A 25,582-nucleotide genomic window follows, 5' to 3' on the forward strand; every position below is an offset into this window, starting at 1 on the left:
TTTTGAAAATGTTCCGGAAGGTCTGACACTTTTATATATATCTTAAATTAAAGCTAATGTAATATGCTTTGTCATGAAAAAAAAAAATTTCGGACTTTTTCTTATCTTCATGGTGAAAATGGCTACCGAATGCTATTTTTGTGTGAAAATTTTCGATTTTGTATTTTCCATTTTTAACTTTATTATGCTATAACTTTTTGAAAAATGTATGAATCATTACAATTTTTTTATGAGAAGTAGTATTTATATAGATCTTTCATTCGACATACTGTTTTTTTAAATCGGACCATTTCCCTAAATACAGGGGGGATTCAAAACATAAAAATGCATATAGAAAGTAGAACTTTTTCAACGTAACTTTTGAAAGTGTTCCGGAAGGTCTGACACTTTTATATATATCTTAAATTAAAGCTAATGTAATATACTTTATAATGGTAAAAAAAAATTTCGGACTTTATTTTATCTTCATGGTGAAAACAGACATTAAACTTAATAAAAAAAATACGATTTTTGTAAAAAAATTCTTTTTTATATTTTTAACTTTATAATGCTATAACTTCTCGAAAGATGTATGGATCAATATAATTCTTTTTTTTGTAGATGCATGATGTCTTTACCTATCATTTGGTATATTTTTTTTATAAATCTGACTTTTTACCTGCCTACAGGGGGGGATTCAAAATGACAACTTTTTCACAAAAAATTGACTTTTTCAACTTAAATTTTGAAAGTGTTCCGGAAAGTCTGACACTTTTATATATATCTTAAATTAAAGCTAATGTAATATACTTTATCATGGAAAAAAAAAATTTCGGACTTTATTTTATCTTCAAGGTGAAAATGGCTACCAAATGCTATTATTGTGTGAAAATTCTCAATTTTATTTTTTACATTTTTAACATTATAATGCTATAACTTATTGAAAAGTGTATTGATCAATATAATTTTTTTATGGGAAATACTATTTTCTAATAATCTCTTTTTTATTCGACATACTTTGTCTTAATCAGGATATTAATAAGGAACTAGCAGTTTATGAAGCTTTTGGAATAATCCACCAATTTTTTAAAATTAAACACTATCTAAAGATTTGCATCGAAGCGTTTTTTTTTGATAGTGATTTTAATCACTGTCAGATATCATTATACTTGATCCAACTATGCCACGTCACCACTGTGCCGCGACCCCCCTGTGCTGGGTTTTTAACTTTATTATGCTATAACTTTTTGAAAAATGTATGAATCATTACCACCCTGTTCTGAGTTTTTTTTACTTAAAACTGCCATAATAAATAAAATCGAGAATTTTCACACGAAAATAGCATTTGGTAGCCATTTTCACCGTGAAGACAAAATAAAAACAGAAATTTTTTTTTTCCATAATAAAGTATATTACATTACCTTTAATTTAAGATATATATAAAAGTGTCAGACTTTCCGGAACACTTTCAATAGTTAAGTTGAAAAAGTTCTACTTTCTATATGAATTTTTAGAATTTGAATACCCCCCGTATATAAGGAAATAGTCTGATTTAAAAAAAAAGTATGTCGAATGAAAGTATATAAATACTACTTCTCATGAAAAAATTGTATTGATCCATACATTTTTTAAAAAGTTATAGCATTTTAAAGTTAAAAATGTAAATTATAAAATCGAGAATTTCCACACAAAAAATAGCATTTGGTAGCCATTTTCACCACGAAAACAAGCGCAGAGGTCAAATTTTTTTTTCTTAATAAAGTACATTACATGAGCTTTAATTTAAGATATAAATAAAAATGTCAGACCTTCCGGAACATTTTCAAAAGTTAAATTGAAAAAGTTAATTTTTTGTGAAAAATTTGTCATTTTAAATCCCCCCTGTGGGCTGGTATATGGTTAAATTTATGAAAAAGATATACCAAATGATAGGTAAAGACATCAAGCATCTATGAAAAAAAAAATTATATTGATTTGTTCATTTTTGAAAAAGTTATGGCACATTTTAGTAAAAAAAATTGAAAAAATGTCGAAAATTAGCGATTTTTAAATTTGTAATTTTTTTGGAGGTTTCCCCATATACGGGGAACGAGGGAAATTTTTTCAATTTTTGAGGGTAATGTCTTCGACTCGATACGATTTGTAATCTTTTGACGTATCGTTGAAAGAAATCCGTTCGGTGAGAGCTGAGAAAAAGTGGTAACAGACATACAAAAAAAAAAAACACTTCATAGTAAAACCAATACCTTCTCAGTTTCGCATCGAAGCTAATATAATATTATAGTTATGGTTGATTATATAATGTATTAATTATATAACTTATTAATTTATGAATATTAAGTATAAAGTATATATTATTGGATAGTTTAATATTTTATTAAAATGTTTGTATTAATTTTACAAAATTCTGCTTAATTTTTGCAAGTAGAAAATTATACACGGTGCGTAGCTGAAACGCTATTAGTTTTACTCTGCCGTGTTTTTTTTCTTTAATTTTTAGGGAAACTAGCGTCTTCAAATTCGCTCTAATTGCTTTAGTTGTTGGGTATCAAAAACAAGATTTATAAAATTAGCATTATTAAACTTAGAAATTTATAAAACGTATCTACCTTACCAAATAGTGAAATATTTTTATTTAATAAAAATTTGTAGTTATAGTTTAATATTGTATTTTGTATATTTAATTTAAAAAACGCGTTAGAATATATATTTTAACATAGTGTTAACTTACACATTACATTCTTATAAAGTAAGTACTTACCACCGATGAAATATCAATTTTTAAAACGCCATCTAGTAAACAATGTTGTATAATTTAAAATAAACACAAATGTTAAAATATTGCAAGAATGTGTATTTTGTTGACATGAAAGTATTATTACATATATAAGATAAAAGTTGAATATGAATATACAATAAAATATGATATATACCATACATATAATTAAAAGTATTGTATTGAATAATTGACACCAAACGCCCAAACAAGATTTCAATGATTTTACAAACTTATTTTTTCTATTTTCATATCGTAGAAAAAATTTATAATGGTTAATTAATAATATATAGAAATTTAAACCTGGAATATATCTTTTGATAAACGTTTTTAAAATAGGTTTCTGAAATAGGTTGTTTTGATCACTCTAATTTATATGCACAAAGATTAGAGTTTACATGCCAGATGACTTTTAGGACTTGTCAATTGGCTCCACTGCTGATATTTATTTACCACTGAATTAGCAGATCAATAAATTTGAGCTTTCTCAGATAAATTCTACACAATGTAGTTGCTTCTTAATTTTATATATTATGATAAATATTGTTTTTGTAAATTGTCAAATTTTAACTTTAAAGTTTATTAAATTTTAGGTATTTGTTAATAAAATATTTATCATCATGGTTACTAAATCAGTTTCGTGTAAGTCTTAAACGTATTAATAACTTATCGTATTAGGTAAATCTAAAATGATCTTTGGGTTTTCAACTTCTTATAAGGAAACATATAGTTTTTAGTAAAACTACATGTTTTGTTATTTGATTGTGAAAATTAATCGTAGATCATTATAAAAATGATCGTATATTTTATGTATATATTTTACGTCATATGTTGAGTTATTGCCTGAAAATTACGAAATGTAAAATTTTTAAAATGTAATTTTATACTTTTAACATCTTTTAGTGCTATTTATTAATAGTTATGCTTCTTAAATAAATTTAAATTTTAAATAAAGATATCATATAGGCTTTAGCACTAATTCAAAAAAATATTTTCCTAAACAATCTCTTTTACGAACCATTCAAATTCAATCTATGACCCGCTATTTTTAATAAAAGAAAGTTCATCAAAGTGAGTTAGTAGACCCTAAACACAGTGAATAAAATGGCCCTGCTTCGATTGACTGGCATATTTATAAGAGAAAAATCTGGAGAAAAGTAAACAAAAATTGATATTTGACAGTAATTAAATTAATTATTATAAAAAAAGCTTTCAAACAATTGTACATAAAAAAAGTCCCAAAAAAATATTTTTTGGGGGAGTAAAGTGATTTGTATCCCTTTAGTTAAATTTGTTAAAAAATCTTCAAAAATATTTGTTTTCTACAATATATACAGAGTGATTTTTTTATCATAACCCACTCAATTACTTGCAGAATAATAATAATTTAAACATTTTTTTTTTCATTATCTTTAGTTACACATTATTCTTGAATTTTTAACTATGTAATACTTTTTAAGTTCATCCCTTATGCCTTGGAGGGGGGTCAACTTTGTTTTTTTATATGGTAACACATATTTTTAATTTAATAAAATGTTTGAGTTTTTAATTTAATAGTAAATGGCATTTGAATTTTTAATATAACTTTATTAGCTTATTAGATATAAACATTTAAAGTTTCAAAATTTTGAGTTAATATACATGTATAATACACATGGGATTGTAAATACAGGTAGCTAATTGGATTTTTATGACATTGCTGTCTCAGTCACGGATTGTTTATTATCAATTATGATTATCAATAGATATACTTTCTGTATTGTCAGTTAGTGTATTTATAAACTCATAACAATGTGCCTTACTACAATTGATAATAACAATGCTGTGTACCTGCTAATATCGATGTTATAAAAAACCAATTAGCTACCTGTATTTGTAATCCCTTGTGTATTATACCTGTATATTAATTCAAAAATTTGAAACTTTAAATGATTATATCTAATAAACGAATAAAGTTATATTAAAAATTCAAATGCCATTTACTATTAAATTAAAAACTCAAACATTTTATTAAATTAAAAATATGTGTTACCATTTAAAAAAACAAAGTTGACCCCCTTCCAAGGCATAAGGGATGAACTTAAAAAGTATTACATAGTTAAAAATTCAGGAATAATGTGTAGCTAAAGATAACTAAAAAAAAAAAATGCTTAAATTATTATTACTTTGTAAATAATTGAGTGGGTTATGATAAAAAAATCACTGTATATTTAAATTATATTATTTGTACACAAAATTAGTGTTTTATTTTTAAACTTTGACGTTTGTTTATGTAAAGAAGACAACTCCAAAGTATGTTTCTTTTATATGTCATATTATTATACTTGATCCAACTATGCCGCGACCCCCCTGTGCTGGGTTTTAAATTCTTCCTGTACTTAGGTTTTTCATTTTATAAATTAAGTAACACCAAAAAAAATCAAACATTTTCTGCACCAAACAATATGAAATTCAATATAAAATTTGTTGTAGTATGAAACCATTTGAGTCTAGGATTCTTGTATATACGTAAAAAAGTGCTTTATGTTAACATTGCTTATCTAAGACATTGTGCAACATTAAATAGATCTCAATAAGTGGTTGGATTTCAGATCCTGTAGACTTAAATTTCTTATTACACCTATGATAAATCTTTAAAATACTTAACTGTCCCATGTTTAACCACCACCTCATGTTGGTCCAATTGATTGTATATCGCACTAAAAAGAATAAAACAATGAGAGAGGGTTGTTATTATATATGGAAGTCTGGGGTTTTAATGTGTGTAGAACGATCCTGCATTCATTAATAATAAATAATAAAAATTAATATAATAATAATAAAATAATTAAATTGAACAGTTTAGTAACAATATCCCTACCTTACCTCATTTAATTCTTGTTTGTTACATAAAGTTTAACCAGTAAACTATGCAAATAACAATTCGCACTTACCATTGCTCCTATAGTTATTATTAAATTGATCTTGTATTAACATATTAGTTCAGAGATAACAAAAGTTTGTTGGATATCGCGTTTATTTTAGCTTCGATACGAAACTGAGAAGGTATTAATTTTATATGATGTGTTTTTTTTTTATTATTCTTTTTATTTTGTCTTCACGGTGAAAATGGCTACCAAATGTTATTTTTGTATGAAAATTCTTGATCTTATATTTTACATTTTTAACTTTATAATGCTATAACTTATTGAAAAGTGTATGGATTAATACAATTTTTTTATGAGAAATATTATTTATATCCCTCTTTCATTCGACATACTTTTTTTTTAAATAAAACCATTTTCCTTTATATATTTATATATATATTCATATATTACAATTATAAATCATAAAACTTGTAATGAGGATATAAATAAGGAAATAAAACATGTAGCTTTTGGAATAATCTACCAATTTTTTTTAAATTAAACACTATCTACAGATTTTGTATCAAATCGTTTTTTATGATAGTGATTTTAATCACTGTCAAATGTCATTATACTTGACCCAACTATGCCACGACCCCACAGTGCTGGGTTTTTTACTAGTTGGATTTATGTGTATATTATATTTTAATCATCTTTAAGTAATAGTCATAATTTATTATTTATTACTCTATTTGAACAATGTACGTCGTTCAAAATATACGCACATATAAGATTCTCTCCTGTTGTATATCCGTCTACTATGATTTGTTACCTTTTTTTTTATACTTTTTAAATATTTTTTATATTATACTAGATTTTTACTAATATTTTTATAAAAATTCCCAATAGTTAATATCGATATTCATAAAACTTACTCTGAATTTGTCAAAATAAAATTAAAATAATATGTCTATCTATATTAAAATGTAATCAACAAATTCGTGTTTCTCAGCGTAAATTCTTGGGTGATGCGGACACATTTTACCTCGTTAATATATGTTACATATTATTATAATGCACCTCTTAATATCCTTTACGTCAACTGCTTATACGTTATCAAAAAAATAGGACCTAACCTAATAATTATAATTTTTTGGATGCTTCATTTTGTTGTGGGGATTTTTTAAATTATGGCATTGATAGCCTTATTAGATACATTTTGTGATTTTCTGAAATATCGTAAAACAAAATAAATCTTGTTTGAACGGAGTATTTATATGGATAGACAAAAAAAACGTTATATTAAAAACAATATCTTTTTAGCTATGCAACAAATAAAAAAAATGATTAATATTAAAATGTATTTTTGTTACTTTTTTATTTTAGTTATAGCCAAGATAAGAAACCTACAAGATTATCAATTAAGACTAAGTTATAATATGATGCCATGTCCATCTGGAATAGACATTGCAAATTGTTTAAAATATTTTTCACAAGTACTTTTAAGTAAGTACAATGATCATAACGGTTTTTTTTCGTTGAAATGACAAGTTATTGCTTACATTGAAAACAAGGATTAGCCAAAAAAATTTTAGGTTTAAATATTTTACATGATTTTATAACAATTATTTTAATAAATTAATTTTTTGCTCAAAATCCTTCTCAAATACTACTTTTAGTAAAAAATTTGGTCAACGTATGAATTTCGATGAAAGCTGGATGCCTCGGCCCCTTTGGCTATGCCACTGATTTAAAGTATAATATTGCTTTAAATTTTACATAAATGCTAATATTATAAATATTTAAATAATCATATGATAGGAGTGATAGGCAACGATAAAATTTTACATGACGATATCATTTGCATATTATCAATACGATATTGATTTTATTACGATATTATAATTTTAAAGTACATATTTTTTAAATATTTAAGTAGGCAAAAATAGCATGGAAATAATATTAATATTTCTTAATATTCAGTGAGTGTTACACACATATAAAGTCATAGTTAGTAGTAGTAAAAATACTACTACTTCAAGTGCGATTAGTTTTTATTATACGGAATTTAGATTAAAAAAAAGTTTTTTATTAAATTTAAACTGATTGATTTATCTTAAAACTCACATTTAGCATTTTTTAAAAAATAACAATGTTAAAGTGATGTAGAACTTAAAAATTCATTAAAAAAATATTCACCAAAAAGATCAGTTTCTCGATATCGATTCTATTCATATTTTTGGGCCTGTACTATAGTGTTTACTTTTTTTTTATCATCGTTTTGTAATTTTATGGGTGTTTTATTGTATTTCTTAATACTATTCTATATTTATTAGATTTTTTTAAAGAATATTTTTGGTAAAGGACTTTTCTTGACAAATTTCACTAATACATGAACAAAGCAAATATGTTATTTATGTTTGAACTTCTAAGAATTTTTTATTAGGCATTCTAGAAATTTTCTCTTATAAAAAATGAGATTTTTCACTTTATTAGTTAGTGTATCTACAAGGAAAATAATGAAAGCAAAATTGCTACAAATTTAATACAGTCTTTATATAACTTCTTGTAGTTATAATAAGTAATTTATTCCTAAACTTTTTTAGCTATTTTGAAAGAGGTGCCGAAATCACCACATGAAATGATATTATTTCCAGAGATGGACTCCACTCGTTTAGCTCTATATCCTACTTTAGATTACATAGGTCTGTATTCAGCCCTCGAGTCTTTGTTACATTCAGCTTCTTCAATAAATACTGGACTTCAAGGTAAAATAAAATAATATCATTAGTAATTTTTAATATGTTATAAAACATTTTCATTATTTTGTTTAATTAGCTTTTGGCGAAGCATTCAACCAATGTGTGGCGTGTTTAGTTCCATTTCTTGGTGGCGACACTTTGGAAAGTTTACCTTACATGATAGCCACTGCTTTTCAAGTGCTTCCATCATCTGTGCATCATGAATTAATCAATACTCTCTGTTATTTTGTAATACCGTTCACAATACGTAATTTTTTAATTATAACCTTTGACTATAAATTTAATTAAAATAATTACTAAATTATGCTTAGTTATATTTTAAAAAAAATTTCAGCTCGAAATAAGTGTGTGAATACTGCAGCATTTTCAGTGTCAGGAATTCTTTTATTAGTTTTTCAAAATACGTTTGATACTGGTAAGTATGATGTACGTTATTGTATAAATTTAATCTCACTATTTTGAATAACTTTTAATTGTTTCCACACTGAGGTTTAAAGACTCTTCTAAGTCTAAGATTATAGTTTTAAGGGGTCGGTTGATAATGTGTAAGAGTCGGGCTCTTACACAGTGGTCCAAAATAATTCATATTATCTAAATTATGTTATAAATTGTCAAATAAATTGAATATATATTTTTGAAGTCACTTAATTTAATTTGATATGTATTTTTTAATTTAAATCCTTTTTGGTGTTTTTTCAAGCAAATTTTTAATAGTTATATGGAATCTATTTTATTTGTTAGTTATTTAAGAAAAAAAATGTTTATTTCAAATTAACCCCCTTTTTATAAAAATAAATATATGTATATATATATTACATGATTTTATATTTTAGCATTGCATTTGGAACTAGTAGAACGATTAATGACGTTCAAAAATAATGTAAAACGTGATATTCTAATAGTTATAGCTTACGGAACGTCTGTAGCAAGATACCATGCTGCTAGACTTTTATTTAATTATTGGCCTTTATACAATGCAAATAAATTTGACAGAAATAAACCTAAATCAATAGGTAAACTAAATAATAAATAGTTTGATTATTTAATGTAATGTATTAATTAATTTAATATTAGGTAACTGGCTACCACTTTTATGCCAAAAAAAAAATTGTCCTAAAATGGGTTTTGGTCCTGCCGAACGAGTTTGTTTAAACCATAAACTTTCAATGAAACATGCTGAAAATTGCCCCCCACCATTTTATTTATGCACTGATTGCGCTGATGATTTATTAAACAGAAAATCTAGCTATCAATTTCATATAGTTTTACAACCATTACTTTCAGCATCTTGGAAATGTGAAAATAAAGTAAATATGAATATTATTATCTAATTTTAGTAGTAAAATTGCTTTATTAGTAGTTTTTTAATAGGATTGTAAATCACAAAATAATATGATATGCGTCACGTGTTTCTCTCCTGAATGTGCATCTATGAACGAAAACCGTCCAATTAGATTATGTTCAGATTGTTATAAACAAATTCACCCAGAGAATGTAGATCACATTGTACATTGGACGTTAAAATCAGCTGGTGAACTTGATAATGATATGCAAACATACCTTGTGGAATCTATTGTTAGGTAAGTATAAAGTTTTTGAAAAAATATTTTCTAAAAACTTTATACTTTATTATTAAATAAGATCATTAATTATTCAGTTTACTAAAAGAAGTTCGAGCTCCAACTTCTGAAGCAACTAAAGAAAGCCAAACAAAAGCAGCAGTTTTTGGTGCTAAGGTTAAAGGTACAATGCCTTCTAGTAAAACAGATAAAGATGATGAAATACCAGAAGTTACTATAAATGATAGACAACTGATGGGTAGAACAGGAGTTTGGCTTTTAGTTGCTTTGTATCGAATTGAAAACCTTGAACCACCTAGACCCAGTATTATGGGAAGACTATTATCTATACTTTTTCATTGGTTTCATGTAACAGCTTATTCATATGATGGTAAGTTTGATTTAATTTGATAAAAATTGTAACATAAAAATTGTGGACATTTGGCTCATAACTAATAATCTATTAAACGAAGCATCCAACAAAAAATATAATATATAATTAATTTTCTTTAACATTATATTTTGATTAATGTTATATGTAAAGACNGGACATTTGGCTCATAACTAATAATCTCTTAAACGAAGCATCCAACAAAAAATATAATATATAATTAATTTTCTTTAACATTATATTTTGATTAATGTTATATGTAAAGACATATTTGTATGTATTATGAAATTTCAATTATCTATTAGTACAAGGTAACTCATTTAACCAGTGGTGGTTCGTGGGTGCTGGTGGTAGGGGTGTGATTTTAATAATAATACCGCTAGTCATAGGTATAAAAAAATTGTCAAATTAAATATAATAAAATAAAACACAATACACATATTATTAATAATAGTAGTAGTCGTAGTAGAAAAAAGAAATGAAAATAATAATAATAGCGATTATATTATTATAGCAACCGATAACAACGAGCGTACACATAGTTAATTCTAAAAATAAATTGCCATACATAATTTTATACTAATATTTTACCGTATAGACGACGCTGCTGATCGTTCAAACACTGCTCGTGTGTGCATACATACCCGCATATACTTAGGGAAACAACTTGAATGTTCGCACAGGACAAATGTATAATAACTATTTTACTATTTAAAATCCCATTATAAGGGAGTCGTGGCACAGTGATAACGTGCATAGTTGGGTCAAGTATAATGATATCTGACAGTGATTAAAATCACTATCATAAGAAAAGCTTCGATGCAAATCTGTAGATAGTGTTTAATTTTAAAAAATGTATGGATTATTCCAAAAGCTACATGATCTTTTATTTCTTTATTTATATCCTGGTTAAGATAAAGTATGTCGAATAAAAGAGGGTTATAAATATTATTTCTCATAAAAAAATTGAATTAATCCGTACATTTTTCAATAAGTTAAGCATTATAAAGTTAAAAATGTAAAAAATAAAATCCAGAATTTTCACACAAAAATACCATTTGATAACTATTTTCACCGTGAAGACAAAATAAAGTGCCAACGTTTTTTTTTTCCATAATCAAGTATATTACATTATCTTTAATTTAAGATATATATAAAAGTGTCAGAGTTTCCGGAACACTTTCAAAAGTTAAGTTGAAAAAATTAATTTTTTGTGGAAAAATTGTCATCTTGAATTTTTCTTTGTGAGCATGTAAAGGGTCAGATTTATAAAAAAATATACCAAATGAAAAGTAAAGACATCATGCATCTATAAAAAGAAAATTATATTGATTTGGTTAGTTTTAAAAAAGTTATGGCAGTTTTAAGTAAAAAAAATTGAAAACATTTCGAAAATTTGAGAATTTTAAATTTGTAATTTTTTCGGAGATTTTCTCCATTTACGGTGAACGAGGGAACTTTTTTTCAATTTTTGAAGGTAATGTCTTCGAATACATACAATTTCTGATTTTTTGACGTATCGTTAAAAGAAATTGGTTCGGTGAGAGCTGAGAAAAAGTGGTTACATACACAAATAAACCACATAATAATAATTTTAATAAGAATGAAAATTTTCTACTATATAAAAGACGAGGGATAGATTTTAACTATCTTTATCAAAATGCACTCGTATTTGTTTTGAATCCATTTTTATTATTAAAAATGAATTCAGATTTATATAAAAATGCGACTTTAAGCTCTATAATCAAATAACTTGAAAATATATTGTTCTTGGCTAAGCCAATGATGGACAGGACGGGTATTATGACCGGCTTGCACCAGATATCAACAATGAGAAAATTATAAGAACAATCTTGTTTGCACTCTGGGGATCGAACCCGGACTTCGTGCGCCAAAACACACGTTTCTAATCATTAGGCCAGGCCGACCCCTTAGTGTGATATCTTATTGCATATTTATCCAAAATAAAAATAAACAATACCTTAGATTTTCTTCTTATTTTTTATTAAAAAATAAGGTATCAAACTAAAATGTAAATATTTCAGTGTAAAATAGAATTTAAAAAAAAATTACTGACTTTTTTTGTATGGGAATTTTATAATAATTCTCTTGGTAAGACTTATTTTTACTTTGAATATTATTAAATTTGCTACAACAAAAAAGAAATTTTATTTATAAGATATTTAAAAAGAGACAATAAGATCATTTTTTGTACGCCCCATTAACCCACGTCTATATATTATAGACGTGATGATTCAGTACAGAAATACTATGTGTATAAAATAAAATAATCCCAAATATAATTTTCATTACGTAATTATTATTTAGAGAAATTGAGTCGCTGTATTTTCCTGTTAAATGAATACATTTTGTCGTTTAAATGGCGACCGTGTAACTAGATTTGTTGAACATTTTTTTGAAATATTCATTTTTATAATGTTGATTTTTTAATGAGTTTTGAAATAAATAATCTTTGATCAAGAACTTTCAAGATCTAATTTTAAGAAAAGTGGAGTTATTTTGTTTTTTTATAGCTGATATTTAAGAAGCTTAATAAAAGTTTACCAATATTTTCCTAGATCAACAAGAATGTACTTTAGAGTACATGAAAACAGAATACATTGGGGAACGTTGGTTAAAAAGTGTACGAAAGTATTATTTTGATGCTTTTGTCAATTGTTTATTACCTTGCCCACCTGAATATGCACAAGTTGGTGGTAATTGGTAAAACTTTAAAAGCTTAATTTTCTATAATTTTTTATAAAAATTATTAAAATTTACTATAGGGATTTATTAACAAGTCAAACTTCCTTGATAAAAAATGGACTCAACCAACTACTTTGTCTTGTACCCTATGATATAGTTACGTCAGAAATATGGGAATTAATCATGCCTCATTGGTTGGAAGCAATTGTTCAAGATGTTCCGCATGATGAGTTGACAGAGTTGCGAATGCTTTTATGGTAAAATTGTTTAAAAACATTTTTGTTTTCTATGACTGCTGCTCAGTTATATAAATATTTTTTTTCTTTTTTTTTGCCTTCACAACTCTACAAAATTTTAGTCACAAGTAACAATTTATCTCTATGCATTTCTTTTAATATCCGTTGACATATTTGAAAGTCTTTATCATACCTGTCATATAATTCTTGTATACTTAACTTATAAAATGACACATAGTTTATTCAAAAAGGAATCTTTATATGTTTATGCGTTTTAGCACAAATAGTAATTGAAACAAATACGCTTTTTTTTATTCACACAATATTTTCCTGGAGTATCATTTACTACCATCAGAGTAAATTTTTTTTTTTTGGAGATTTCTATATATTTTAGATGATAAAATTATAAAAAATTTTTCTCTTTTTAGTTTTTTACAAAAAAAAAAAAAATAATAATAGTTATTTAATTTTGTATTAAATCAGTCTTTGAGGATTTTTTACCAAGATATTCTTCTCTTACTCTTAGTTTTTTTTCTTTAAAATCAAATTTTAACAATAATATATAATATTTTTTAATATGTAGCCCAGATATTCTTTTATCTAAGATAAAGAATATAGCATAAAGAATAAACCCTGAAAATTTAATAAAAAAATAAAAAACAATTACTTCTGGATGATTTGGCATGGACCTTATGTTATGTTTATTTTCAGAAAAATAGTTTTGTAAAACATAGTAACTGTCTTCATTGCAATATTATAATATAATTTTTTTTAATATAATGATTGTATAAACATTTTCAGCAAAATATTGGACTCTGAGATGAATCCTTTGGGATTTGATGCTACAAAATTATATCATTTTATAGGTATACGTTTTAAAGGCACAAAAGCAAAAGTCCAAGAACAAGCTTTAACTTGGATTCAAGTATTTATTAAATGTATATTTAGTTTTACAATCAATATTGATGGATAATATTTTAGGTATTGACAAGTTTAGAAATTATTATACCAATACACCTTCTATTTAATTTTTTTAAAGATGGATTACAAAGTTTGAAAACTATTTATAAAAATGATAAAACTGATGGAGAAAATATTTATATTAGCGATTTAAGTGAGTATAAAAAGAAAAATAGTGATGTGAGCATATAAATTTGACATCAGTGCAAAATACATAAAAATAGAATCATTACATTTGAAATTTAAAAAAAATCATTGTCATTCAAGTCAAAAAGCATTGTTAAATTTAAAGGCCTTAATGAAGCCTACTTCTCTATTCATGCCTCTGAATATATATATATATATTTATTTATTTATTTATAAATTCGTTCAAACTATGATTATTTTAGATCCTGTAATTATAAAAAGAACAGAGAGTGTAACAGACGACGAAGAAAAACAATATCCCAGTAGCCGCCCTGAACTATTTGAAGATGAAATAAAGCTTAGTTGTTGTGCATTAATGTTAGACATTACTTTAAAACAGGTATAACAATAATAAATTTCAACATTTTTAATATAAAATAACAAATATCTGTAAGCTTAGAAGTAGAGTTAAGAACCGAAATAATTTAGCTTCTGAATAATTTTTCTAATACTTAGTAATTTAATTCATCTATACCGATTTTTTTAAACACATATGAATAATACAATTACAAAAACCCAAAATATAATGAAACCGCATTAATTTGACTTTAAAAGAGTTTAAAAATCTAAATTAACCAAAAAAAAGTTGTACAATGTGAAACACAGCGCTGTTCAGACGAATATAAATGAAATCTGATGGTGATTAAAATGATTCTTATAAGAAACGCTTCGTGTAAATCTATAGATAGTGATTAATTTTAAGAATATGGTGGATTATTCCCAAAGCAATATCAACTCCTTTTCCTTTAAGTATATCCTGATTATTACTTTTAGAATTATGAGTATAATAAATGGATAAATATTTATTGTTATATTTAAATTTAGTATGAAAATGATATTCAATGATTTTATATTGTACTTTTAGGGGATAAATTATAATACATTATAAAGTAATTGTTTATTTCGTTACATATATGGCAAACGTGTATCAAAAATGAAGAGCTTGATCCAACAACTAGATAACAATTTTTTAAACAATAATTTTTTGTCAATTTTGATTAAATACAATGGTCTATTAAGAATTTTAATCCGAGACTAATAATACTTTTCTAAACCAATTTTTCGCGCTGATTTAAAATCTGCAATTAAATTTTGTCTATTATCTCTAATTTTTTAGATACTTACTAATTAGAAAAAAAACGAGTATTTACACATAGGAAAGTATACAGGTGGCCCACCACTCACTGACAACTTAAATAACTTTTGATCCAGTTAATATTTTTAGTTGATTTTTTTTTTAAATAATAGTTATACGTTAGGTCTATAGCTATATCTCAATAATTAATTTTTTTACATTTTATTAAAAATATTAATTATTTTTAAATTTTAAATAAAATGTAAAAAAAAAATCTAAGATAGCTATTTTGTAGAGTAGAATTTAAGAAAAATTTTAGTAAAAAAATATCTTATTAATATTCAGTAGTAAATATTCTGTAGCGTTTTGAAGTTTGTGAAAATTTGAATTTTCATGTATTATTTTACGGTATTAAACATTGAAATACGTATTGAGAAAAGGACAGAAGAAAACGCTATCTTTTCAATATACTTTTGAATGAGAGTGATAAGTAATAATTGCCTTATCTAATTTCTTATCATGGTATTAATGCCAAGTTTGTAATGTATACACATTATCATCATATGTATACACAGTAATCATGAAAAGATAGCGTTTTCTTCTGTCCTTTTCTCAATACGTATTTCAATGTTTATAACCGTAAAATAGTACATGAAATTTCAAATTTTCACAAACTTCAAAACGCTACAGAATATTTACTATTGAATATTTTTAAGATATTTTTTTACTAAAATTTTTCTTAAATTCTACTCTACAAAATAGCTATCTTATTTTTTTACATTTTATTTAAAATTTAAAAATAATTAATATTTTTAATAAAATGTAAAAAAATTAATTATTGAGATATAGCTATAGACCTAACGTATAACTATTATTTAAAAAAAAAATCAACTAAAAATATTAACTGGATCAAAAGTTATTTAAGTTATCAGTGAGTGGTGGGCCACTCTGTATTTTGATCTATGATGATTAAAAAATGTTAAATTGTATATATCATTCATATGATTTTTGTGCATGATTCATTATAAAAACGAATTGTACACCACTATTATCTCTAAATATATTTAATTAAAAAAAAAAAACCATATTTTAAATAAAATATTTTTTAAAAATTGTGAATTTTTTTACTTTGAAGAAAAATTGTTCATAGTGGATTAGGTTTTTCATTGAATTATCATAGAGTATACCTAAACAATATTTTTCTAGTATTTTGTACCTTACTAAGATTTCATTAGATTCGATGTTTTCAAAAGGAAATTTATAGCTATTTTAAAATAAAGACAAAGATTTTTAAAAATGCTGTTTTTACAGTAGCTTAAATTTAAGATATTTGTCTAAATTTCACTAGATTAAAATAGGTCTAGTGAAATTTGAGAATAAATGATAACAGATCCATAATAAATAAACATGTTATAGTAAAATTAATACCTTTTTTTCAGATATGCAACGAAGCAAAAAAATATATCATTTAATTATAAAAGAATGTATATATCGGTTACATTCGGTTATTAAACTTTATAAGGTTAAATTTAAAGTTTGATTGAGGGTTTAAAAACAATATCATAATATTTTCAGTTTCTTTAATTATTTGTCTTACAAATTCTTGAAAACTAAAATTTGATATAAGTCAGTTAAGTTACTAGATATGATACAAATATTTCACAGTAGTTCAATAGCAAATCAAATAAAAATCGTGACAACCAAAAGTTTTTTTGCACAGAATATTTTAAAATTATATTATATAACATCTCCACATGTTTTTAAAATCGCCGACATGGAAAAATTTAATCATTTTGCATTGCACGAAGAATATTTATTAGCTTCGATGTGAAGCTGAGAAGGTATTTATTTTACCATGATGTGTTTTTTTGTGTCTGTCATTCTTCGTGCAATGCAAAATGATTAAATTTTTCTACTATCGTATCATATGAAAGTTGTAAATTATAATATAGTTAAAAGACTATAGATAAATCTCGTTTAGTATGTGGGGTGTATTTCATAAGTTCTATAAATTACATGAACTTATCAATGGTATTGTGTAAACATTATATCATCGTTTTAAGATACTATTGGTTCAATTGAATCAATAATAAATCATTAAAGGTTTACGTGAAATAAATGTAGACCGTTCAACTTTAAAGAAAAATGTAAATATTGGGTAAAAATCAATTATTTTAAAAAAGTGCCATGTCTGAGATTTTAAAAAAATGTGGAGATGTTATATAATATAATTTTAAAATATTCTGTGCAAAAAAACTTTTGGTTGTCACGATTTTTAAATTTGTTATCGGACCATGATTTGAAAAACCCAAATTATTTTCTATTCTAACCCTGCATAAAAAGCATTCTATTAAAAGTCAAATTAAAAAAATTCAACTTTTAGTAGTTTATCTCCAAGGTACAGATGTATTAAACAATTTTTAATTTTATAAAAATAGTTGGAACTACACGGCATTGAAAAACATGCAGGATTTTCAAGTCCAATAAACCACGAAGTTTGCAAACTTATAACTAATGCTCTGGTAACTGGGTGGTTTACGGAATTGCATAAGGAGTGCAATAAAATGGATTGTTCGTCATGCGAGTTAAATATATTGTGGCATCAACTAGCCAATTCTCTTATTGAATACATTTCATTATCCAGTTTAGCGCACCCTCCTGATGTAAGAAAAATGTAATAAAAATTTTATTAGTTAATGCTAAACAGTAATTTAATATTTTATAGGATCCAGTTTTAGAAGAAGTTTTTTGCGACGATTCAAAAAAAACTCCAACTGAAGTTGATAAAAAAGAATCCAAATGTGAAAGTACAAATCTATCGTTTATGTTAACTCCTGACACTATTGGTGGCTTATTAGTAAACATGCCACAAGTAAAAATTATATAATTATTACAATTAATCCTAATTTTTTGCAATTTTTATATTTTTTATGCACTTTATTTTTTTCTTTATCATAATTTAACGTTGTACTTATAACTTAATTACGTTGCCTAANTTATTAATATTTAGTAGTAAATATTCTGTAGCGTTTTAAAGTTTGTGAAAATTTGAATTTTCATGTATTATTTTACGGTACTAAACATTGAAATACGTATAGGGAAAAGGACAGAAGAAAACGCTATCTTTTCATGATTACTATAATTTGGAGATGTGTAACTTTTTCCATGAAAATGACTTATACTTTTGAATGAGAGTGATAAGTAATAATTGCCTTATCTAATTTCTTATCATGGTATTAATGCCAAGTTTGTAATGTATACACATTATCATCATATGTATACACAGTAATCATGAAAAGATAGCGTTTTCTTCTGTCCTTTTCTCAATACGTATTTCAATGTTTAATACCGTAAAATAATACATGAAAATTCAAATTTTCACAAACTTCAAAACGCTACAGAATATTTACTACTGAATATTATTAAGATATTTTTTTACTAAAATTTTTCTTAAATTCTACTCTACAAAATAGCTATCTTATTTTTTTACATTTTATTTAAAATTTAAAAATAATTAATATTTTTAATAAAATGTAAAAAAATTAATTATTGAGATATAGCTATAGACCTAACGTATAACTATTATTTAAAAAAAAAATCAACTAAAAATATTAACTGGATCAAAAGTTATTTAAGTTATCAGTGAGTGGTGGGCCACTCTGTATTTTGATCTATGATGATTAAAAAATGTTAAATTGTATATATCATTCATATGATTTTTGTGCATGATTCATTATAAAAACGAATTGTACACCACTATTATCTCTAAATATATTTAATTAAAAAAAAAAAACCATATTTTAAATAAAATATTTTTTAAAAATTGTGAATTTTTTTACTTTGAAGAAAAATTGTTCATAGTGGATTAGGTTTTTCATTGAATTATCATAGAGTATACCTAAACAATATTTTTCTAGTATTTTGTACCTTACTAAGATTTCATTAGATTCGATGTTTTCAAAAGGAAATTTATAGCTATTTTAAAATAAAGACAAAGATTTTTAAAAATGCTGTTTTTACAGTAGCTTAAATTTAAGATATTTGTCTAAATTTCACTAGATTAAAATAGGTCTAGTGAAATTTGAGAATAAATGATAACAGATCCATAATAAATAAACATGTTATAGTAAAATTAATACCTTTTTTTCAGATATGCAACGAAGCAAAAAAATATATCATTTAATTATAAAAGAATGTATATATCGGTTACATTCGGTTATTAAACTTTATAAGGTTAAATTTAAAGTTTGATTGAGGGTTTAAAAACAATATCATAATATTTTCAGTTTCTTTAATTATTTGTCTTACAAATTCTTGAAAACTAAAATTTGATATAAGTCAGTTAAGTTACTAGATATGATACAAATATTTCACAGTAGTTCAATAGCAAATCAAATAAAAATCGTGACAACCAAAAGTTTTTTTGCACAGAATATTTTAAAATTATATTATATAACATCTCCACATGTTTTTAAAATCGCCGACATGGAAAAATTTAATCATTTTGCATTGCACGAAGAATATTTATTAGCTTCGATGTGAAGCTGAGAAGGTATTTATTTTACCATGATGTGTTTTTTTGTGTCTGTCATTCTTCGTGCAATGCAAAATGATTAAATTTTTCTACTATCGTATCATATGAAAGTTGTAAATTATAATATAGTTAAAAGACTATAGATAAATCTCGTTTAGTATGTGGGGTGTATTTCATAAGTTCTATAAATTACATGAACTTATCAATGGTATTGTGTAAACATTATATCATCGTTTTAAGATACTATTGGTTCAATTGAATCAATAATGAATCATTAAAGGTTTACGTGAAATAAATGTAGACCGTTCAACTTTAAAGCAAAATGTAAATATTGGGTAAAAATCAATTATTTTTAAAAAGTGCCATGTCTGAGATTTTAAAAAAATGTGGAGATGTTATATAATATAATTTTAAAATATTCTGTGCAAAAAAACTTTTGGTTGTCACGATTTTTAAATTTGTTATCGGACCATGATTTGAAAAACCCAAATTATTTTCTATTCTAACCCTGCATAAAAAGCATTCTATTAAAAGTCAAATTAAAAAAATTCAACTTTTAGTAGTTTATCTCCAAGGTACAGATGTATTAAACAATTTTTAATTTTATAAAAATAGTTGGAACTACACGGCATTGAAAAACATGCAGGATTTTCAAGTCCAATAAACCACGAAGTTTGCAAACTTATAACTAATGCTCTGGTAACTGGGTGGTTTACGGAATTGCATAAGGAGTGCAATAAAATGGATTGTTCGTCATGCGAGTTAAATATATTGTGGCATCAACTAGCCAATTCTCTTATTGAATACATTTCATTATCCAGTTTAGCGCACCCTCCTGATGTAAGAAAAATGTAATAAAAATTTTATTAGTTAATGCTAAACAGTAATTTAATATTTTATAGGATCNTTATAATGCTATAACTTATTGAAAAGTGTATTGATCAATATAATTTTTTTATGGGAAATACTATTTTCTAATAATCTCTTTTTTATTCGACATACTTTGTCTTAATCAGGATATTAATAAGGAACTAGCAGTTTATGAAGCTTTTGGAATAATCCACCAATTTTTTAAAATTAAACACTATCTAAAGATTTGCATCGAAGCGTTTTTTTTTGATAGTGATTTTAATCACTGTCAGATATCATTATACTTGATCCAACTATGCCACGTAACCACTGTGCCGCGACCCCCCTGTGCTGGGTTTTTTTTTTAATTTTAGTAGTTATTTAAATAAGATCATGGTACAATACTCTCCCTTATAACATATAATATCAAACAAATATTACTCAAATATTTTTTTATTTTGTGATAGTTTTAGGAAAAATTAATTTGTATGCTCTACTTAAATAAAATTTGTTAAAGTTATAATTAATAAATGATGAAATTTATAAGGTTTTATGATAATGTGTAATTTTTTATTAAATAGTATAAGTTTAAGTAGTCATAAAAAAATTGATTACAAATAATAAAACAAAAAACTTACTAAACAAACAATAATGTATTTTTTAGTTAATGACAGCTACTGTTGAGACAGTTGTTGAACAATTAGACCTGACACCAGTGATGCCAGCTATTGCTAGAGCAATCACATTAACTGATTCAGATGTTGGTTAGAGTTATATTAATTAATTAATAATAAAAATATTTAAAGAATTTCACTGATTTAATTTTAAATATTATTTCATAATTTAGGACTAGCGACAGCAAGAATGGCGCAAGCAAAACTTATGAATGAAAATGATGAGCCAGTTGATGAGTTAACTCAAAATGTACACGATTTTTGGCAAACTGCACATGGACGATTTAAGATAAAAGTTGATGAATTACCTGATCAACTTCAATTAGTTTATCATATATTGAAAGTAAATTTTTGAAAGATGTATGTATTTGTTAGTAGCTTTACTTCATGAAGCAGACAGAAAAAAATAAGTGCAGTGACGTATTTTCTAAGTTTCTACGATTTTTGAAAAATTTATTATGTAAAGTTATGAATTATACACAGGAAAAACTATTGAATTATTAGACTAGTTAAATAGTTTTCCAACCCGAAAAAATTAGTTAATATAGTGACATATGAATTATTTCTCGTATAGTGGGAAGAATTAAATGCATATGGTTTAATTTATACAGTTTACTAACCACAAAAAACCTAGTACAGTTGCATGTGGTATAGTGGGGATCCAGCATAGGATAACTGGTCCAATTATTGATCAACCCCCAATCAATGAATGTCATTTAATAAGCAATCAAAATTTCTTTAAACCCAAGTATACTTCAAAGGCTGAAGCTCCCCTGACGACACAGGGTGGTAACGATAATGTAGCTACTTTCGATAATTGATGCGATTTTTCGTTTAATGTTTTGGTGAAATCTATTTCTTTTCTTTTGTTTATTAACTTTTAGCTTTGATGCCTAGTTGAAAAATTATTAATTTTACCATAATGTGTATAATATTGACATTTTTATTTAAAGCTATCATAACTTTTAAAAAATGAATGATTCAAATAATATTTTTTTAAATACTTCAGATATTTCCTTTTTATTAAGTATATTTTGTTTGAAAATGTGACACTTAACTTGTCCTCAGAAGAAGAATCCAAAGTAGCTACTATTGCATTAGTAGTTAGCATTTCCAACTTAACTCTTGGAAATACTCCAAGCTTCAAACATATTTTAAATTAAAGCTTATGTTACATACTTTAAGTTAAAATAACTAGTTATTGTCATGGGACATCCGTAAGGAATAAATTTCCTTCTGCTAAAATAGTAGTACCGCATTTTTGTTAAAAAAATACTAACTAATGTAAATGTAATCGAAATGTCACACAATTAATATTTTTTTGCTATCTATTTGAAATTGGCTAATCTATTTTTTAGCATAGTATTTTGAAAAGTTAACGTTAAATAAAAAGAAAAAAAATAGTGATTCAAATAATTAAATAAAAAAATTATTTAACAATTTATTATAATTAATAATATAATAGTAAAAAGAAAATGAGTAAACAAAATATTTACAATATTCGTATGTGAAATATGAAATAATGACTCATACACATTGCTTGTATATAAATAAGTTATACAATTATTATATTTATATAATTATACATTTATACAATGCAAATATATATATACAACATAATATATGTGTAGAATGCATATAGGCGCAGCGGAGTGGGATCGAAAAAAGAAGCGATGAGACAGATACAAAGAGGGTGATTAAGAAATGTATTATATATTATTTGCTTGTATATAGAAATGGATATAACAACATCATAGATTTTTTTTTATACATTTTTGTTAAAAAAATTCAATCCTCAACTTATTTTTCGAGTTAAAAATCGCCGCAAAACCTATATCACATCCCATGTTGGGATTTGATATAGGCTTTATGTAAGAAACTTCGTTCCAAAAAAACAATTTGTTTCGACACTATATCTTCTATATGAACAATCACTACCGAAATTAAACAAAAAATGTTAATTTGTTTAATGTTTATTTAATTTTTTATTTCAATTCGTTTTTAATTATATGTGAGAAAGTTCACGACTATAATGATTTTTAGGTTACTTCATATTGCCATGACAGCTTGATACATATACACGTCAAATTTATATAAATACTTATTCTTATAAACAAATAATTAATAACAATCCCTCTCAAAAAATTATATGATATGTTATTAAAAAATATTGTTTGGAAAGGAGAAAATTAAAAATAACTAAACAATTTTTTTTAACTCCTTTTATAATACAAATATATTAAAAAAATGTTACAGTGAAATTTTCAGCTTAATTTTTTAATAAATGAGTTCTATAATCAAGTTTAAAAGACCAGGAAAACAAGTTTAACTTGTAGCTGTCTCAAATTTTGCAAAACTCTTTTATAATACAATTAAAACAAATTTAAAGAGTTTTAAGTAAAATAAATGTTTTAGACATTTTTCATGAATTTTTAAATGTGTAATTATCGTTCAATTACTAATAAGTAATCATCTCAGAATTCAGATGCCATGGAACAAATCTGAATCCACATTTAGAATTTATATAAACATTGAAAACCGTATAATTTTTTTTTAGTTTTCCTGTGTTTTTTATCAATAAAATTCTAGAAATATTTAATGTATGTTACTAATCCAAGAGAAATATTTGACTTAATATTTATCTTTATATAACCCGATTCGCCATTTTTCACCACAATGGATCAATTTTTCCTTGCATATTTCTTTTGTTTGAAAACCCCAAGCAGCTAAAGGTGCATTTTTTCGTGTGCATATATATTCCACTAAATAATCATCAATTTGTTCAGTAGTTCTTGCACCTGCAGCTAGTAAAACTCTTAGTTCGTTAAATTAAAAAGCAATTGACGATCTTATTATATCTAAAATCATGATATATTTTTCATTTGTACATCAATTTATACTTACAAGAAAACAAACACCTTTTTATAGGCATATTTATCTATTTATAAATAGATAAACAGGACAAAATTGAAATTTAAAAAACCCAGCACAGTGGTGCCGTGGTATAGTTGGATCAAGTATAATGATATCTGACAGTGATTAAAATCACTCTCAAAAATAAACGCTTCGATGCAAATCTTAAGATAGTGTTTATTTTAAAAAATTGGTGGATTATTCCAAAAGCTACATGATCTGCTAGTTCCTTAGTAATATCTTGATTAAGATAAAGTATGTCGAATTAAAAAATTTTATTTCTCATAAAAAAATTGTGTTGATCCATACACTTTTCAATGTTAGAATATTATAAAGTAAAAAATGTAAATTATAAAATCGAGAATTTTCACACAAAAATAGCATTCGATAGCCATTTTCACCATGAAGACAAGTCCAGAGGTCAATTTTTTTTTTTTTAATTTAAAGTATATTACATAAGCTTTAATTTAAGATATATATAAAAGTGCCAGACCTTCCGGAACATTTTCAAAAATTAAGTTGAAAAAGTTAATTTTGTGTGAAAAAGTTGTCTTTTTAAATCCCCCCCTGTGGGCAGATAAAGGGTCAAATTTACAAAAAAAATATATCAAATGATAGGTAAAGACATCAAGCATTTATAAAAAGAAAAAAGAAAAAGTTATGGCACATTTTAGTAAAAAAAATTTCGAAAATTAGCGATTTTTAAATTTGTAATTTTTTTGGAGGTTTCCCCCTTTTACGGGGAACGGGGGAATTTTTTTCAATTTTTAAGGGTAATGTCTTCGACTAGATACGATTTGTGATCTTTTGACGTATCGTTGAAAGAAATCCGTTCGGTGAGAGCTAAGAAAAAGTGGTAATAGACACAAAAAAAAAAACCCAGCACAGGGGGGTCGCGGCACAGTGGTGACGTGGCATAGTTGGATCAAGTATAATGATATCTGACAGTGATTAAAATCACTATCAAAAATAAACGCTTCGATGCAAATCTTTAGATAGTGTTTAATTTTAAAAAAATTGGTGTTTTATTCCAAAAGCTACTTGATCTGCTGGTTCCTTATTAATATCTCGATTAAGATAAAGTATGTCGAATGAAAAAGGGTTTATTAAAAAATATTATTTCTCATAAAAAAATT

The 25,582-nt window shown here is 25.1% G+C and overlaps 1 protein-coding gene and 1 long non-coding RNA gene across 2 annotated transcripts in view; both read left to right on the forward strand.

Annotated features, from left to right (window-relative positions):
• Positions 1–3,242: 3,242 nt before the first annotated feature.
• The window catches only part of LOC126900419 (protein unc-79 homolog), a 45,927-nt gene continuing 23,587 nt past the window's right edge, over positions 3,243–25,582 (forward strand). Inside the window, exons 1-18 of the mRNA XM_050676113.1 lie at positions 3,243–3,397; positions 6,988–7,107; positions 8,208–8,369; positions 8,440–8,610; positions 8,698–8,778; positions 9,197–9,376; positions 9,438–9,670; positions 9,735–9,943; positions 10,021–10,313; positions 12,893–13,037; positions 13,100–13,276; positions 14,057–14,180; positions 14,237–14,369; positions 14,605–14,741; positions 17,915–18,139; positions 18,202–18,348; positions 21,524–21,623; positions 21,707–21,876. Of these exons, the coding sequence (XP_050532070.1) occupies positions 3,376–3,397; positions 6,988–7,107; positions 8,208–8,369; positions 8,440–8,610; positions 8,698–8,778; positions 9,197–9,376; positions 9,438–9,670; positions 9,735–9,943; positions 10,021–10,313; positions 12,893–13,037; positions 13,100–13,276; positions 14,057–14,180; positions 14,237–14,369; positions 14,605–14,741; positions 17,915–18,139; positions 18,202–18,348; positions 21,524–21,623; positions 21,707–21,876 (2,829 nt within the window). The 5' untranslated portion in view covers positions 3,243–3,375. The remainder of the gene's footprint in view (positions 3,398–6,987; positions 7,108–8,207; positions 8,370–8,439; positions 8,611–8,697; positions 8,779–9,196; positions 9,377–9,437; positions 9,671–9,734; positions 9,944–10,020; positions 10,314–12,892; positions 13,038–13,099; positions 13,277–14,056; positions 14,181–14,236; positions 14,370–14,604; positions 14,742–17,914; positions 18,140–18,201; positions 18,349–21,523; positions 21,624–21,706; positions 21,877–25,582) is intronic.
• Positions 22,937–25,582, forward strand: part of LOC126900439 (uncharacterized) — a 3,694-nt gene continuing 1,048 nt past the window's right edge. Inside the window, exon 1 of the long non-coding RNA XR_007702858.1 lies at positions 22,937–24,866. This is a non-coding gene — a long non-coding RNA (uncharacterized LOC126900439). The remainder of the gene's footprint in view (positions 24,867–25,582) is intronic.

This window comes from Daktulosphaira vitifoliae, unplaced genomic scaffold (assembly GCF_025091365.1).
Source record: "Daktulosphaira vitifoliae isolate Bord-2020 unplaced genomic scaffold, ASM2509136v1 Scaffold_3, whole genome shotgun sequence".
NCBI classification, from domain to species: Eukaryota; Metazoa; Arthropoda; class Insecta; order Hemiptera; family Phylloxeridae; genus Daktulosphaira; species Daktulosphaira vitifoliae.